Source organism: Parasteatoda tepidariorum, chromosome 3, assembly GCF_043381705.1.
Source record: "Parasteatoda tepidariorum isolate YZ-2023 chromosome 3, CAS_Ptep_4.0, whole genome shotgun sequence".
Classification (NCBI taxonomy): Eukaryota; Metazoa; Arthropoda; class Arachnida; order Araneae; family Theridiidae; genus Parasteatoda; species Parasteatoda tepidariorum.
The window spans coordinates 85,766,331-85,786,207 of record NC_092206.1 but is presented as its reverse complement, the minus strand read 5'-3'; the positions used below and the strand labels follow the sequence as shown (position 1 = coordinate 85,786,207).

Here is a 19,877-nt window from a genome sequence, read left to right as displayed (position 1 = left end):
GCCTTGTAAGGAAGTTAAATAGGCTTTTGTTAGAAAAGAGCTTCCCTCGCCTCAGATAAAAATGACCTTATAAGCGATAACGATTTTTAAAACTTGACCATATATCCGATAATCTGTAACAAAGAATTCCTATTCAGTGTGCCGGGACTTTGGAAAAGTGACCTTATATGCGGATGACCTTATACCGAGGTCTGACTGTATTTACAAATGAATAACTTTGATGATTAGAGCAAGCCATGCTAATAACATTATAAATTTTGAAATTATTATTGCTATTTATATTTTATTTTCAATGTGCACACAATGCAGTGTAAGCAATGTTGTGCAAAGATCCTGATGTTGAAATTTTCAGTGACTATTAAAATCTTATATTTAGATGGAAACTTTCGTTATAGGATTTGCAAGAATCAAAGTATAAACGTAAAAAATAAATGAAATTTGTTTTCAGGAACTTAAAGTTTAGATATCTGATTATGAATTTTATGTGTGTTCATTACATTCCAACTGTAATATATATACATATTTGTTTTAATTATCCTTTTTTTCTGCAGATTGACANTCGCCCAACTACCCATGGAGACTGCCATTCAGTGAACTTTGTGATATTTTTATAATAAATCCATTATGAGAGGAGAACTGAGGCTTTTAGCCTTCGTGTTTGATACTCACTGCTGTTAACAATGTCCCTCGTTCAAGGAATTTATATTGTGGATGTTGTGTTATATTTTGTCGTTAGAAATACCATTTTCATTGGGCATCATTGCTGCTACGCCCGGAATGTGTCAGTAGTATGTCAACTACATATAAATATACATTTATTGGGGAGAAAAAAGGAATTTTAATGGTACTGGATTTCACTTTATGACAATTTGCTGAAGCAATGATTGTCACCATGGTTTGAACCCAGTAACCACGACTACCATGGTTGTTAATGTCTGTGGTCGTTGAGGGAAAAACTGGGTACTTTACGACTAGCCGGGCGCTAGCTAAAAGTCGCCAAAAGGTATAGATCTTATTCGATCTTTTTTTATTTTATTTATTTTTTAACCACATAAAAATAAAATTTTAAATAAAATAAACAAAATTAAAAAAAATTTTAAAGGGAGAATCTTCTTGCTCCCAACTAACCGAAAAGTACCAAAGAATTTTAACTAAGCAACATTTATTGTGTATAATTCTTTGTTTTTGTTTTAACGAAGAACATCTTTCTCAACCAATTGACTCGCTGTGACGAATCAGTTATTCAAACATATCTTTATAATAAAAGGTATTTGGGAAAGTTTTATGCCTACAAGGATTGAAGTGGCTTACCTTTAAAAACATTCATTCTATTTTAATTACAGAAACTTCAACTACTATGGATTTTCTATAGTTTCAGAAAGTGAGAATGAAAAGAATTTTGTCAAGTTCTTAAGCTCAAATATTTAAAATTAAAAAAAAATTATGTTCTGTTTGTTTAAAAAAAATCTGCTTTAGTTTACTGCCAATGGAGAAAAAAAATAATTTGCCGCAACCTCAAATAACTGGAGTCTGATTGTTATTTCGCTAACATTTTGTGGATCTTTCCCTATGACCTTACCACCAGTTAGTAGCTATTAGACCATTGTAATCAATCAGATATAATCAATGAAAAAAATAATTTGCAATGCCTCAAGTAGTTGGAGGCTTATTGTTATTATATATATATATATATCAAAATTTTCAACAACTTATATTTGGAGAAAATTTCTCACCAAAAGTTGATAGCTATGCATTTAGTAAATAGCAGTTTAAGAACAGCTGCTTCAGTTAAAAATTTATGGGATCCACTGATCTGAAGCAATACAATTTGTGTAACATATTTTATTTAGTGCAGGTTATTAAGCTTTAGGATAATTTTTTCCCCCGATCTAATTAGAATTGCTAAATCCGTAGAGGCGTAATCCTTAACTTATCCGCAATCCTTTTGTTTTTTGGAAACATCATGTTGACACTTAGCTGGTATGTTGGCATATTTCTTTATCATTTGTTTTGTAAAGATCTTTTCAAGAAATGGAATTTAATCTGACGCTATGAATGTGCAAACATTGTCTACCACTTTATTGATTTGTTTATTATTGATATACTGTGTATAACTTAATAGTTTTCAGCTTGTGTGATCAAAAATTGATTAGTAGTAATGACATTGATTAGTATTAAAAGAAACTTTCTCTAAAAGTTTCTAAAAATGTGGAATGAAATGACTGTTGACTTACTGCCGTTTTATTGATTGTATCAAACGAATGACATCAAACAAGCGACCCATAAGCCGTTGATGATTATACCATACCAAACTCAAGTATTGCAAAACAGCTTTTAGTTTTCCACTTCCTTGCTTGTATAAGTTTATAATATCGTAACAATTAAAGAAAATAATTTTTACCCCAAAATAATTAATAATAATTTTAAAATAATTTTTAATAAATAAATTAAAAATAATTTTTGCACACAAAAAATTTAAAATTAAGTTCTAACTGTTTACCGTAACAACTGATAAATAAGCCTTCGCAGTCTGTCAAAATTCGCTTCTTCGAATTTAAAAATTTTATATCTTAATGCTTACGACTCTTTTTAATATATAACTATTGTTAACTATTGCGTGTTTAGAAAATGAAGGTGTGTTATATCTTTGTGTGTATTTTGTTTACTTAGCACTTTAAATGCTTCGAGTTGAAAGCATTGGATATGTCTTTAGCTCTCCAATGTTTCTTTTCTAAATCTTTTCGGTTGCAATTAAATTTCAATTCTTTGGTTTATCTGCAATAACCTGTGTTGCAACATAAGGATATTCAATTATGCCGAAGATATGCGAGTAAGCGCCACTTATTTATCAGTGAATGTTCATTTCACTGAATAGAACAATGCCGTCTCTGCTACTTCTTTCTCTTCAAACTTTATTTAAATTTAATTCCCTCTTTTGAAAACCGCCATTAGAATTATCGTGGGATCTTAAAACGGGAATTCTGCCTGCAATACCATATGGGTAACGGAATCGGGAGCAGGGTGGAGGGTTGGGAAATCGTATATGTTTTGAGTGTGTTGATATAGCTTGCCAATACTTGGGCGCAGATTAGTCGGAGGGAATGTGAAGAATTGCTGCGAAGGGATGAAGGGAATGTTAGATTCCCGATATTTGTCCAGGGGCGGCCGCAGGAGGGACAGGGGGGAAAGGACCGCCCTCACAATGGAATTAGATGGGATTAAGAGAAAGGATTTGGACGCCTTTGTCGCTCTCAAGTGGCGCGTCGGTTGAGGCCGATTATGCACAAAAAGCGTATTATAGATTTTAGATTTCAATTCCTATTGCTGATGTGACGTTGCCGGTGTTTTGACTGGGATGTGTCAGCGTTATTGGTGTGGACATTGGCTACATGGATTTTTTCACACGCTGGACATTTTCCTGGTACAAATTTCTTTCCTCGAGCTTCTAAGCGGATCAAAATCTTTGACAGGAGTCTTTGTTCCGATTTCTGGAGCCGTCGCTAAGGAAGTTGTGTATCTTCCTGTCGAAGTCAAAATATGGCGTTGTTGGATTTTTTGCTTAATACCGATTAAAACTTTTTTCTATCCTTTACAAGTTTGAGCGTTCAAGAATTTCGGTGCAATTTTTTCCGAAAGCAAAATTTAGAATTTTTAATTTTGTAGTTTTCGTGTTAGAACAGTACAATTTTATATATTCCAAAAAAAAATTGCTATTAATGTGTTTAATTGGTATTAATGTGTTTAATTATCAAAAAGTATTGATAAGAAATTTTACGGTATAATTGAACTATATAATTAACATGATAATCAACTAGTTTAATTTTTCTTTGATATAAATACAGAAGTTATTTACCAAAATATAAGTTTTTGCTATAACCTCAGAAAAACCGGGGTCACGATGAACTGTAATGTCGATATATATCGGTTTATATCAAATCTTTCTGCAACCTAAATAAAATGTTTAGTTGAACCATGTTTTTATTTAAATGGAATCGCCTACTGGTTCTATGGTGGTCAGGGAGCAGAAAGGTCCCGGAGTCGAATCCCGATCAGAGGCATAGATGTTCTTTTCTGTACTATCTATCTGTCATTCTCACTTTTGGGTTAACGGTGACACACCTAATATGGTGCCCTTTAAAAGAATGATCAACATCTTTCTGATTCCCGGTTGACGAAAAGTCAATATCTGAGTGGACATTGGAAAAAAATTAACTTAATCGTATTTTTATATATTTTGCGAAATAGATTTGAGACATAGGGATCAATTTATCCCCATATTAAGGTTGCCGAAAATTTGAACCCTGTTACAATACAACACGCTGTAAAATTTTTAACACTCTACGAGCAATTTATGACTTACATCAGAGAAATATTGATTTAGTAATGAAGTTTAAGCGTAGAATTTGATTCAAAAGAATTTTAACTTTTAAATTTCCATTTTCCATCCAGATTGCTCATAATTAAACGAGTTTCAATGGCAGTTGAAATCTTGAACGTTTTTGTAATATCTACTTACTAAAATCTATCTTCTATCTAAAATTTTGTTAAACTAAATAGATTATTTTTTTTTGTTTTGTTTTGTTTAGTTTAATGCGCGTTGAACTATAATTTCTTGCAATACTATGGTAGATTAACTTATTGCAGAAACTGTATTAAATTTCCAAGATGTTTTGTAAAATGATTAAGTTTCACTCTTTTTAAACTCTAATTAGCTTTAAAAAAAAAATTTTTTTTTTTTAAATTTCAACTTCTGTTGGGTTTTTTCCCCTTGCTTAATTTTCTTTTTGATAAATTTATTTTTAATTTCATTGCATCAAAATTTATATTTCTCTTCTTTGGAAATGAAATTTTGATAACATTTAAATACAGCACCCAATATTTATATTGATACAACCTTAACTATGCCCTGAAAAATCTGTGGCATACTCAAATAAGTAATAAAAGAAAAAAAATTTAACCTGTGTTTAATTTTTTTTCATCGCATCCCAAACAAGTGAAGGGAAATAAGGCGTAATGAAGTCAATTTTTTTTCTCTTCTTTTAAGTGTCTTCGCTTCGAAGTCTCCTTTTGCATATAAAGATGGATTTTGGTTATCGAACAGATGTTCGTGGGATGTTTTTGATGCTGAACCTGTTAGGGGTCTTCAGTGACCATCCTACTATCCCAGTGTGCATCCCGAGCTTAAGCTAGAATGGACCTTTGAGGTCGGGGGAACAGTTGGGCTTTGCGGCCCTGCAATGTCGAGGGCCCTCGAAGCGGTCCCTACCCCATTCACATGTATGATTCAGTCGTTTGGGGCCCCACACTTGAGTTTGCAAGCTGCGAGTCCTCGAGTGGATATTGCCATGGAAACGGGACGCCATTGTTGTTTGCTGCTGCCTCATGTCTGATTTACGTAGAGAGAATTTTCTTATATATTTGGAACGCTTTTGTCGCTCAGCGATTTTTTTTTTCATTCTCTTTTTATATCTACATATGGATGCTTTCCTCTACTTATAAATCTCACCCTCCCATGTCATTCTGCTCTTTTCTATCCTTTGTCTTGTTTTGTTTAACCCTATTTGCGTTTTGGGACATTGCAGTTGGGACACATAGCTTGGAAGCACTTCAACTTCCGCGCGTTTTCTGATCTTCATTGAATCAACCGTGGATCTCAAGAGTTTTTCATTCTGTTATTCAACGCGTTTATTATTCTATATATATTTTTACCCCTCCTCATTTTGAATAATCTTTTTTTTATAAATATATTTTCGTTTGAAAAAGAATTTCTTTTTTATTATTATTATTATTCACAATCCAATCACGCCTCACCGAAGTGCTAACCCGAGTGCTCTAACCCAAAAGGTCGATTCGTTTGTAACGAAACTTTTAAGAACGTAAACAAGCCGTTGAATTTGTGTAATTATAAACTTCCCTGCGCAACTGAATGTTCTGTCTCTGAATGTGAAGGTGCCGGGCAGAAGAGCTTTTGAAAAAGTTCTAAGAGATCTCGAAACCTTTTGCGTCCATTTTAGAACTTGTTGAGATGAACACTTAAAATCGTAGTTTTGGTAGCAAAACAAACATTTTAACAATTGTAAAAGAGACGAAATTTTTATTTACAAGCGGGCTTCAGTTTTTTAAATAATAACATAAATGTGTAGTTGTGTTATTTATTGTAGTGCTTTTGAGTTTTTTTTTTTTTTTTTTTCTTCTATAACATTTGCTCCAAAAATGCACTTTTAGTGCGTGAACGAAAGAGTTTGTGTAAGAAACTGAACCAGATTCAAGTGGTTGAAGTCGAAAGATGAGAGACAAGGAAAAAGTTTTACGTGATAGTCGCTGTTAAATAACAAAAATATACGCGTATTAGGACTACTTTTTTTAATAAATAAATAAATAAACTGTTATTTTTCGTTCTTTCGTTAGTTAAGGCCGATTTGTTTGTAACTATACTTTAAAGAGGCGTAGTAAGTCCCCTTGCCGTCAGACTAACAGTTAAGGATTTTCGTGGTTTTCCTGTCCATGTAACGCAAAGCCGGTTATTTCCATCAAAATGTCTCCCAGTACGTGATCCTGAAGTTACATTGTCTTCTAGATTGGGTTCAAAATTACAAAACTACGGAGTTGAACATTGGTAGCCGTAAACTCAAAACTGAGTCGGTTGTTCAACGGCGGTTAATAAAATACTTTTAAGAACGTAAACAAGAGCCGTTGAATTTGTGTAATTATAAACTTCCCTGTACAACTGAATGTGAATTGTCGAAGAGGTTTTGAAAAAAGTTAAAAGAAATCTCAAAAACCTTTTGCGGTAATTTTTGAACTTGTTGTGATGAGCACTTAAAATCGTAGTTTTGTTAATAAAAATAAAAAAAAAACCTATTTTAACCTATTTGTTATTATGTAAAGGAGAAGAAAATTTCATTTACAAGCGAACTTCAGTGTTTTAACAATAACAAAAATGTGTAGTTGTGATATTTAGTGTAGTTTTGTGCTTATTTTATTATATTTGTCACTAAAATGCACTTTTAATGTGTGAACCGAAGAAATTGTGGAACAAATTGAGCCCTATTCAAGCTGTTAAAGTTCGTTTTACAACTGTACAAAATATATATATTTTTTAGAAGAAGGGAGAAATAATGATCTTTTTAAATTCAAATAACAATTAAACTTTGTATAAACATACAGGCATATTAGAACAACATCATTATTAATAAAATAAGCAATTGAACTTTCAGTTTTCGACCTTATGTTATTTTTTGAATCTAAAGAATTATTCTAACAAAAAATAAACAAAATTAGAGCAAAAAAATTTATTTTCGAGAAAGTTCAACTTACATTTTTTTTAGCATAACTTTTTTTTATTCTTGAGACAACCTATCTTCCAGAAATGTTGAAAATTATCAATTTGTCAAAAAGTATATTTTGATACAGACCATATTTTGTACAAAGATTCAAAATGCGGTTGAGAGAATGTTTTCCGCCCCCAAATGGATTTTTTCGAATAACAAAATATTGAAAAATGGAGCAAATTATTATAATTGTTTGAAAACCGTTATAAGATAAGAATTACGCATAAATATATCTCACTTGCACAGAATATAAACGTGTATTAAGAAACTATCACATTTAATAACGAATTTAATATAATATTAAATTCGTTCGCCTATTTCTAAGGTAATAACTTTACTCAATTATGTAGCTTATTTTTTGGATTTATAAATTAAAAGATAACCTAATAATAATTTATTAATCTCGATTTTTAATTAGTTCCAATGATTTTTTGGGTCCTTTTTCATTAGTTCGATTAAACATGGGCTTAAAAATGATTTAAATAATTTTTATAATATTTGAGTAATAGTTTTTGTTTAAATAATTATTTGTCGAAATCTTTTTTTTTCTTCTTATTTTTATCAACAGGACGTGACTTATTAACCGGAGTAATAATCGAGCAAATTTCTCCAACTTCAACACCAACTATTACCAAAAAAAATTTGATTCCGACTTCATTGTCGTGGTTGAAATATTCCACGAGAGCGAACTAGTTGTACATTCTATCGAATAAAAAATAACTCTCTCTTCTTTGAAAAATAAGCTTATGATTAAAGATCCTCACTATAACTCTGATGAGGAAAATACTTAAACTTTTATGTGTGATTTTGTTTATTGAAAATTCGGATTTTTTTCTTTTTTTTCTTTTGCAAAACCATGTAATTTTGAATAGTTACATTTTACCCTCTCAGAGATTAAACTCTCACTTGTCGCTTCAGTAATCCTTGAGCAGTATTTCGTTAATATTTGGAATCATTTCGTCACATGATTTGTAATGGAACTCTCAAATATTTGACGAAAATGTTCCCTCAACCTATTGCAGTGCGTTGTGAGATACTGTTAAAAAATGACGAAGCTAGAATAATGACTAGACAATCGAAAATAAACCGACGAATTATGCCGACCGATTTGTATGGTGCTCAAAGAGTTGGTCTCATACTTGGAAGATCCGGGGTTCGTATCCCGTTTCGAGCATGGGTGTGATTTATTTCTCTGTTTTATCTATCCTTGTGTTGTGTCACGTATATGGTACTCACGTTTAATATATTAGGCACTTCATCACTATTAGGCGTTTAATATATTTATCACTTTTAAATATATCTACAAGTTTATGTTAAATAAAATGAAGAAATGTTTCTTTAATTTTGACGAGATTCGTTTACTCGAAGAATTGACGATAGTTATTTCGTCACTTTGACAAAATTTTGGCTCGGAGCATATACCAGGAAACGATTTCGTCAAAAACGAAGAAAGTTTCGTAATATTTGATTATCCATTTTTAACTGTTTAATGATTACTTTTCCTTGTCAAATATTTTTGAAATTTCTACATGTGTTCCTAAGGTTATATTTGCACATCTTTCTTATGTGCTTAGTTATTTATATCAGCACGTGGTTCTGATACTTTCAACTTCCCAACGAAATAAGTACTTGTAAAGGCTTAAATCTCACTAAAATGAGTAATTACTTTAAATAATTTTATTTTATTCTTTGCTTCATCTTGCACACTATTTTTTGAAAGTTCCGCGATCTATAAAATAAACAATACCTTAATCCGCATATCTTTTTTGCTTGCCGAGTCTTCTTAAGTAATCAAAATTTTTGCGGGCGAAATCAAGCTCACCATTTAATTCTCTATCGAATTAAATCTTTCCGGGAGCATTTTTCTTTCAGCTGAAAATAAATTCCTTTGGAATTTTTCGCTGTGATTAAATTTACTCGCTACTCGACTCAAAGTAATTTTTTTTTATTCATATTTTCATATTAAAACCTCACTCGGATAGGCGCTGAGGAATGAAAAAGATGATCTTTCTTTATTGTTGAGATATTCTACGAGAGCGAACGAGTTATAAGTTCTATCGAATAAAAAAATAAATAACCATATAAAATAACTCTCTCTTCTGCGAAAAGTAGGCTTCAGATTAAAGATCCTCGAATCCATAACTCACCGCCCCCCATACATAACTCTCAAAAGAAAAGTACTTAAATTTTTAAAGCGCAATTTTTTTTTTCTTTGCCAAGCCATGCACCTCATTCTAACGACGGCTCAATTTTTATCGAAAAGTGAAGAAATATATGTTCGAATGAAGAAAAAAACGGCATAGATAGATGCGGAGTAAGAAATCCGCTTTTAAAAGATTATTTGTTCCAAAAAGACCCCTTTACAACCCCTTTTTCCTGATATTGCTTTTGCGGCGAATCCATTTTTGCCATGCATTCGCTTTTGTTAATAGCGCGCTCTCTGTGACAAAAGAATAAAAAAGGAATTCATATCTCCTTTTTTCCTTCTTCCATTTCAACCGGTTCTTTATTTATATAAAAGTCTACTGTTGTTATTAGTGTTGTTATTTTATTTTTATTTTTAACGATAGTGTGCCTTCCCGATTCCTCGGGAACAAACGCTGTGCGGCGCAACAGTCGTTTCATATCGATTTTGAAAAACGGGAGAGAATTTGGAGGGAGGGCGGGGATATCGTTCCGGAATAATATCCTCTCCTTGTAACCATCGGATTTTGGGAAATTTCTGCGAGACTCGCGCTTTCTATTGTATGCAACAGGAAATGAGATGTTGTATGCATTCTGAATTCCAAGAAATGGGAAGAAGTGTTCGAGGGGTTTAACTGTTTCTAACTTAAGTCTTCTCCAATGATCGTGTCTTTTTGGAAGCCCTCATTCCTAGAGCATTATTATGCTTTTCATATAACTAAATTGAGTAAATTAATTATAAGCCTTTTGGTGATAACTAAGCACAGGTTAAATCATAGTTTTTTTTAATAATAATAATGTTGTAAGCAATTAATCAAGTAATGTAATAATAATAATGTAATAAATCATGTATTGTAATAGCACTAATAATAATTCAAAAAAAAATTTGAAATTAATAATTGTAAGGAATTTTGTAAATAGTAAACCAAGTTGCGTGTTAAGAGGACACTATACCGGAGAAAAAATTTTCATGACACATTTTCTTTTACCTTCACTGTAAAAAAAAAATTCTGTTAAATTTACTGAAAAAAAATACCAGCTGATATGCGAGTATAAAACAATTTATTTCACTGAAAAATACTGTTTTCACAAACTCTGTTATTGCAATAAAAAAAATTCTATACGCCTGTTTTTTTAAGCAATTAATATTGTTGTTTTCTCAAGCAAACTATTATTTTTATAAAAAAAATTCTAAGCTCCTGTTTTTTAAGCAGTAAATACTGTTGTTTTCTCGAGCAAACCCTGTTATTTTAATTAAAAAAAATTCTATACGCTTGTTTTTTACTTAGTAAATAATGTTGTTTTCTCAAGCAAACTCTTATTTTAATTAAAAAAAATTCTATGCGCCTGTTTTTTAAGCAGTAAATACTGTTGTTTTCTCAAGCAAACTCTTATTTTAATTAAAAAAAATTCTATGAGCCTGTTTTTTAAGCAGTAAATACTGTTGTTTTCTCAAGCAAACTCTGTTATTTTAATAAAAAGTTATAAACGCCTGTTTTTTAAGCAATAAATACAGTTATTTTCACAAACAAACTCTGTTTTAATAAAACATTCAGTAAAATAACTATTATCAGCATTGTGGTTGGTGCGAGCCAAGTGCTGCATTGTACGACTAGTCGATGCTGAGATTCGAATCTGGGTTACCTCATTGGGAAGAAAAAGCTCTGTCTGTAAAACCATATTAATTAGTGAAAAATAATTGGTGTAATAATTGGTGAAAAATAAGAGCAAGTATAGAAAATAATTGTAAAATGGTTTTAAATAGAATAGAGTTATCGTATGCTTAGCAAAACTGCGTGGCATAAATTAGAATTTGAACTAACGGTTTTAATCCGTTTATAATTAGGATGAAAAACAAAGAAAAATTGTTTTGTCAGCATAACAGCTTTAAATATATAGAGAAAGTCAGTAAAAAAGAAATAAAACGGGACTTTTTAATAGTGTACATAAGTGATTTAAAATTTTGAAGTGCGGAAAAAATGAGCTCAGATAAACCTAGAATATAAAGTTTCAAATTCTAAAAAAAATTTCAAAATATCTTAACCGAAATAAATTATGACAGGATTCCTTCCCACTCTGTGTAATCCAGCCGTAGTTTATTTGCGTTTTGTTATTTTGAAAACAATTTTTCAGCATTTGAAACTTCATGATTTACTTTATGTTTACCTGAATTCACTTTTCTTTAAATTTTAAAATATCAAGAAAGAAAACAGAATTGGCCATGAAAAATTTCTGCCATGGTATAGCGACCTCATAAGTTAACAGTTGTGAAATGATTTGGAAACACAAATGTTTACAAAAAATGATTCGAAGATATTATTATACGTTTATGAAATGTTCTGTACGGAAATATTTTTATGCGCTTTAAATGTTGTTATGCTCCTGATTTTTTTTACAGTTTAAAAAATTCCCTTATATCGAGTTTATTTCCTTATTTAAAAAAATCTATATTGAAATAGAATTTTTGAGCAGGTTTTTACTTGTTTGAATATTTAAATAAGTATTACTAATACGTAAGGCAGCAGGCCTTATTAATAGAAATCAGTTTAAAACTTTTTTTTTGCTCTAAAATGATTAGAACACCCTTCTTAAATTAATTAAAAAATATTTTAACTATCATTGATGAATTAACTTCCTATTACTGTTCAAAATTATGAGTGAACATATTACATAACATTTAAAGTATATTTATTTAATGTCAATCATAACTGGTAAAAATTGCAGTTTTTCTATTTTAACTATTTGTAAAATCTACTGGATTTTTTTCCTATACATGTTGGAAGCTATGGGTATGTAAATAGCTTGAATTGTTAGGTATCTTGAAACTTTTTGTTCCTTTCCAACTTTCATGCTTGTTCTGAGTGGGCTAAGGAAATTTGAACTGTGCAAGAATTGCATAATCTCGAAATATGGAAATAACCATTGAAGAAGCTGCTTATGAATCAGAAGAAGGCTTGAACTTGTTTTGTTTATTAATGCTATTCTGAGAGGTGGATGATTAAAAAATCCTTTAAACAGCGCCAAACGTGTAAAAATAACACTACTCAATCTCATCTCTTGCGTTATTTTTTTATATGCAATTTAAATTTTTTTAAAAAGATAAATCCTCCCTATTGAATGACAGATGACATCTTTAATATTAATTTCATTGTTTGATGTCATCAAAATTGATTTTAAAACCTCGAGTCGGTGGGCCAGAGACTCTCCCAATACCTAGCCATAAACACAAAACCACTCTGTCTTCAAATAACAAAAAATTGGATAGAGGGAGCGGAAAGAATTATTTTTTTTTCCATCCTTTTTTTTCCGCCCAGAAGAAGATTAAAAACCTCCCGATAGTAATACAACGGCACTATGTCGATCGAAGCCCTTGCTTCCCTCTCCGCCCCGGTGTTTATGGGGCTGCCTTGTACCGGACGCTGTGCGGCCGCCTGAGTTGTTTACACAGCACTCGAAGATGCGGGCTTTCCTGCCAAGCCCGCGTTGAATATCAAGTTAGCTCTTCTTGCTTCTTTCCTTTCTGTCCATTCGTCTATTCCGTCTGCTCTTTGGCTGAATTTTTTTTCTTCTTTCTATTCTGTTTTTATGCCAAACGGGCGTTATTTTATTTTGAGATGCTTCTTATTGGAGGGGATGGTATTTTATCCGCCAAAAATCTCATCTTCTTCACTTTAGATCTTCTAAAAACAATTGAGAAGTCTATTTCGGTGGTCAGGCTTAATACTTTTTAGAGCAATAATATTTCTGCTTAAGAAATACTTTATCCCTGTTATGATTGTTATTTTTTTTTTATTTGAAAATGGTTCCCAGTGTTTGAAAAAGAAAGATAAAGCGACCTTTTTTGTTTGATATCATCCACTTATTGTTTTTAATATCATTATTATATAAGTTTTTTTCGTAAATTGGTCAGAACACAAACAAGTAATTAAAAAGAGACACAATTGCATATTTAATTATGTACACAAATGTAATGAAAAATATTAATATATAAACTTATGCTTCATTTTTCAAACTGTTTGGAAGTTTTTTATTAAAATGTACTTCAATAAAATGTGTAAATACAATATTATTATTGACCTAACTGCTGATTTAATTTGTTTTTGTTGATTAATGGACCATAACTTATTGTTTTTTAATAACAAGCACTTTAATACTTTCGCCAACGGTTATGTGATTTCTAAATTGAGCTTTAAGATATGATAGATTGAATGAGATAACATCATAATTGTTTTTTTGCATATTCAAAGAGATAGGTCATGCATAAGGGTTGTTTTTTTTATCAGCATCGACAATCTGTTCTTTAGTCATTCAAGAACTTTCAAAAAAACCCTCATTGATCTATTTGTGTCATCGCGACCTCAGTTCCCGCCTGCTGTTTACAACATATTAGAAAATGATAACTTCTATATCTATATTTCAAACGTTCCGCCAATCCATCTGGACACTTTTTTTTTCTAATATCTTACTAATGAAGTCTGTACATATCTCNTATATATATATACACGTTTATTTTAATTGCTTAGTTATACACTAAATCATCACGTTTCTTAAGTTGCAACCATTCATTTGTATTTTTTACATTGAAAATTTTAACTATCATGTAGGCAATTTATGTAGGTCGTATTTTTAAATTATCTCTATTTCATTAATATAAAATCTCAAAAAATTATTATTTTTTTATTAGTATACAAGATGATCCGTAAGAACCACCCTTAATGTATATTTTTAATATCTTCCTCAAAAACAAGGGCAAAAAGTACACAGATTTTAAGTCTTAAATTAATGTTGAAGCGAATTAAAACCAAAAATACTATCGAAATCTTACAAATCACGATATAAGGAAGGCATGTGTACTGTTTGTACATCAAAACCTGTTTCGTTGATTTCAGGTTGAAATTTAAAGTGTTTTGGATACTCTTTTCAACTCTACTGTGTTTCCTACTGCAATCATATTGGTTTTAATGTTTTGTTCTTAACTATAATTAATCAGATTTTGATTGTTGGTTTTATTTTTCCAGACTTAAATATTAAATTGCTACTGCTCCCTATGCCCATACTTTTACATCTCCATTTGTGATATGAATTCTAATTGTATACATTAAAGGCAATTTTTGCGGAACGTCTTGTATCTTTCTTCATGTTGATTAATTAAAAATATTCTTAATATTTATCAATTGTATGATCTATTTCTTGATTAGTTTTAGTAGAGAATAATGGAGATATAATAATTCTTACTACGCTTTCAAAGAATAATTTATTCAAACATTTAAAAGAGTGGAATTGAATTAAATTCTTGGTAGACCTCATTACCAATTTAAAATTATTAATTTTACCTATGATTCAGTTCGACTATCTCTTTTACAAAATAATCCAAATCAATTTAAAAACGCTTTATGAATTCCAAATGAATAAACTTTAGTTAATCATAATTAGCTCCTCCAAAAGCTTTATTAACGTCTAGTTTTAGGCTAACTCTTTCCTTTTAGGAGTATTATGGGAAAACTTTTTCTGGAAGCAAAAATCTGTAATTTGACAAAAATTAAAAAAAAAGAAAAATTTTACTGATATGTTGTATGTTTTGGAAACGTATCGATTAATTACATTTGAATTAGGAAACTATTTAAAAAATTCCTCTATTAATTGCATCGCTTGATTAACCTTTTGACGTAAAATTATTATTAAACATATTTTTTCATACTTTTTCCAAACAATAATTTTTCAAATTTGCAGTTATTTAGGTCTAAGAGAAATAATTATTCATCATTTAAATTTCTTTAATTTACAAAATCAATTATTGAAATGTTTGAATATGAATGGGAAATAAATGTCAAACTACCTTTTTTGGATTATATATTTCAGTACAAATATAATTCCGATAATATAACAGATTTTTTTAGTAACTATTAGACTGTTTTTTATAATTAAAAAATACCAAAATATATTCCTGCTCGTTATTAGAGCATCAGAAATAAAATGTATAAAAAATGCCCATCTGTGTTAAAAGAATACGAGAATTATAAGGAATACAAATTTTTTTACTGTCCAATTTTGAATTCCAGAAAATATAAAACTCACTTAAGTAACTTTTTAAAATCAATATCTAGAAACTTTAATAAGTACTTTATCAAATGTGAAATTAAAAAGCTTTACAGTTATTTTCTAATAAAAACAAGTAAAAAATGGGAACATACTTTGGTTTAAATTGCAGACAAATTTATAGAGGTATATGTGGATGTTTTGGATTGAAATATTTTTTTTTTTTAAAAAGTAAGCGCAGAATCTGTGAAATGAATTTTTTTTTAATTTTATTTATATTTTTTCTTTTACATGATACATTTCAAGTAAAACTACCACGATTTCCAAATTGTTTTTTATATTTTGTCGCAATTATTTTAAAATACGACTGAGAGGAACATAAGTGAAAATTACGCTTTTAACAACTATTTAAAATTTTATATTTTTGTAACATTAAATTGTATTTTTGACATTGTTATTTGAAAATATACAGTTCTTTTGTTACAAATGTTTTTTATTTTTTTCCAATACTCAGATTCTTATCAAGGACGTGGACCAGGACGATATGATTCAAATCGTGGTCATAGTTCAAGTCACTCATCTTACGGGTAAGTATTTCTTTCCTAATTTTTCTAATTTATTTTGTTTACGTATACACTTCGGTACACAGGATGTTTCAAATTTCGGCTGCCAAAGATTAAAACTTACGCATAGACATGGTCACAAATCACGTTTCAATAACTTCAACAAAGACAAAACTACAAACTTGCTAACTACAAAATGAATTATTTAATTTTTACTAGAATTGTCCGAAGTCGCTGTCGTCATTACTCATACTACAACGACATAAAAATGATTCTTAAATGCGCTTGAAGATGCCAGGAGTGTTACTGATGTTTGCCGAAAGCACGACAATCCTATGCTATGACGTTATGAGATTCTTCAATGTGTCTACAGGCGTCACATTAACTAGTGATTGATGACCCCATAAGAAAAAAAGACTCATATTTGGAGATACGTCAAACACTTCAATTCGATAAAAATTTCTTTATGTTAAAACTGCTAATATTTAATAGCATTAAGATTTTACTAAAACTTTTTGAAACAAATGTTTAATAATAACAAATTGAATTAACTAAGGAAAAATTAAAGGAGATTATATTTTTAGCTTATGTAAAAAATCTTGTTATGTAGAAAATGTTTAGTTACAATAGTAATATACAGTTATACTCTCGATATCTGGAACTTTTTTATTCAAAGAAATATTTTCTCCCTTGACATTATATATCCACCTAATGTTAGTTTGAATTCCTATGTCGAAGGGTTTCTTCTCAAAACTTTGTTATTTCGAATTTTTATTACGAAATAGAAAAGCAATTTTTCGGAAAAATCACAATGTAAGTTTATTGTAAACCAATTCTTTTCTATTCAATGCATAATTATTTTTGTCTTACTTTTAAATATAAAATTTTCATTCTTGTATTTAGACTTATAGTCAACTATTATTACATACATTTTTATTTGTAGTTATTCTTATGTTTCATAACGCTACTTTTTAGAGTAATATTTTAGAATTTATTTTTCTACTTTGTGGCTGGGTGGCGCAGTTGGTTTGTCGTTGGCCTTCTGAGCCCAAGTCTGCGGGTTCGATCCCCGGCCCAGACACCGGATTTTCGGGATGCAGAAAATCCTCAGCGGCCATGTCGTATGATTATGCGGCATGTAAAAGATCCCTGGAGTGCCTTATTGGCTCTTGGCATTTCCGGCAAAATTAAATTCCTAGTGCACTTTAGCATCCAAATAGAGTCTCGGTGCTGCCATCTAGTGTGGCAGAAACTAGACGTCCAAATTAACATGACCAACGGTATCTCACCCATTGTGGTGGTCCTGAAAGAGTGGATACCACCTCTGGAGAACGCACTAGGTCTGCTCATCGGCAAGACCGATTGTGCAGCTCATTGGAAATAAAAAATAAAAAAAAAATTTTAAAAAATTAAAAATAAATTTCTACTTTTCGGAACATATTTAGTTCTGAATTTATCTCAAAAACTGGTTATCTCGAAATTTTTTTTAGCGTCCCTTCAACTTTGAGAGTATACTTTGTTTAACTCTTTTTTATATAAAATATCTGTTCTGACTATGTTATTGTGTTTATTATTCTTGTATGGTTAGACAATTCTATCGTTTTACTTATAGACATAATAGACCCAGTAGTGGTCCTTATTGGGGTTCAGCACCACCACCACCACAAGGAGGAAGTGGTGCAGGTCATTGGGGTCCAATGCAACCTTCTATTCCTCCAAGGCCTTATCCACCTTCACATAGGCATGATGACAGAAGAGATCGAGACAGAAGGGTAATTTTATAATCTAATTATTTAAAACATAACTAATTTATTATTTTTTTAATTGAATTTATCTTGTTAATGTCTGTTATTAACTCTAACTAGGAATTTCTATTATGTAAGTATTGTAATTTTTCTATTTGTGTCAATTTGTAAACATGATTAGTTCTCTAAAATTGAAATTAATTCAATGAAACGTTTTGGTCAATGAAGTATAGTACATAGTTACAAAATTGTAAAATATTTTTTTGTGAAAAGAAATTGTGTCATGATTGGTTATAGATGAATTTTTATGAAGAATATATTTAATTACAAATAAGCACCAATAATCACGGTTAGCTTATTTCATCTTTGTGTTATGTTATATTTCGTAATTTTTTATAAGCGTTGAAAAAAAATTTTTATTAATAATATTAATATAATTTTATAATAAATAAATATATTTTATAATAAGTAAATAATAAAAATATAATTTTGCAATGAATAAAGCAATACCAATTATTGATACATTAGATTTTCCTGAACGAAAGCACTATCAATCATATGAAGATATGCAAAGTTTATTCAAAATGGGTAAATAAAACATAGCATAAAGCTAAAACAACTTTTAGTGATTATTGTTTATTTGTAACTAAATTTATAAGTTATTGTTCTTCATCTAACTATTTTCATTTCTAAGGATTCTCTGTTTACATATTAAGGGTAGTCATCAAAGAACACCACTCTCTATCGATAATGAATGTATATATTTTTTTCAGAGCTATCCTCCCTCAGGAAGAAGTTCCTATTCATCCGATGGACGATATTGAAACACATACTTGTAGGCCTCTCATTTTTTAGCACACATCTTATATGGACCACATTGATCATGTTCTCCACAATTTTGTATGATATGTATTCCATAAAGTGAATTGTTGTTTTTTTCTCTGTTACAAATATTTTAGCTATGAAATATAATAATTTGTATAGATTTCTTGTGAGGCTTATCTTGTATCAATGTGAAAAGATTCATTATCTACACATGTATTATTTTGCATATTTAACTGACCATCAGTGTGAGAAACTGTACCAGGTTTTTAAAATATGTTGTAATAAAAAAATTTGTTCAATTTGTGCTTATTTAATTTTACACTAAACCACAATGAAAGAGAAATTAATGTTAGCATTATAAGTATGCAAATTAAGACCTGTGTAATGGCCTCTTACTGTTTTGTGACAGTGGTATTTGCAGAGCTAGAAATGACATTAGGTTATATGTATTCATCGTTGAACAGCCGACTCAATTCTGGGTTTACGGCTACTAATGTTCAATTCCGTATCCTTATAATTTTGCACCCATTCCAGAAAACAAGGGAACTTCTGGAGCAAGTATTGGGGAAAATGTGCTTTCGTGGAGAACTTTTTGATCGAACTAACCCTAACCAGCAGTTGCGTTACGTAGAGGAAAAGGTACTCTAACTAATGATTGTGAAAAAGTTCGATTGATTCTAACACAAAATTTTGGCTGATGCCTTTACAATTATGGAATGTAAGAAGCACAAAAGTAAAAATGCTTTCAATCGAGAAGAAAATTATCCGATGTGCGTGTAGAATATTCATTGGCAGTACTCGTATACCGAATCTGGTTTGCAAAATTTCGATAAATAAGATTGCTGAGAAAATAAATTTATCGAATTCTACCGTTCATAATTATTTGAGATGGGTTCCTCGTGTTCTCACTGAAAGAGATTAGAGTAGATGTCTGTGATTTGCTTCTCAAGCGTCAAAGAAAAAAAATGAGTTGTCTACAACAACGACAAATTGGTTATCTACCACAATGTTTCAGTCTCTACAAACAAAAATTTGATGGTAAAACCTTTACTTTAAATTAGATCAAAACTCATCTGACTCAGTTTCTGGAACAAAACTTTTATCTGCGTGGTATCATGCTACAACCTGAAAGATGGCAAAAGGTATTGAGTCAGAATGGACAATAAATTATTTTACAAAATCTATGTTTTTAT

The 19,877-nt window shown here is 30.4% G+C and overlaps 1 protein-coding gene across 1 annotated transcript in view; it reads left to right on the top strand.

The window, feature by feature from the left end:
* LOC107436845 (5'-3' exoribonuclease 2 Rat1) overlaps nt 1-18,983 on the top strand; it is an 89,145-nt gene extending 70,162 nt beyond the window's left edge. The window contains 3 exon segments of the mRNA XM_043047471.2: nt 16,066-16,138; nt 17,727-17,886; nt 18,633-18,983. Coding sequence (XP_042903405.1) covers nt 16,066-16,138; nt 17,727-17,886; nt 18,633-18,683 — 284 coding nt within the window. The 3' untranslated portion in view covers nt 18,684-18,983.
* Nucleotides 18,984-19,877: the final 894 nt, after the last annotated feature.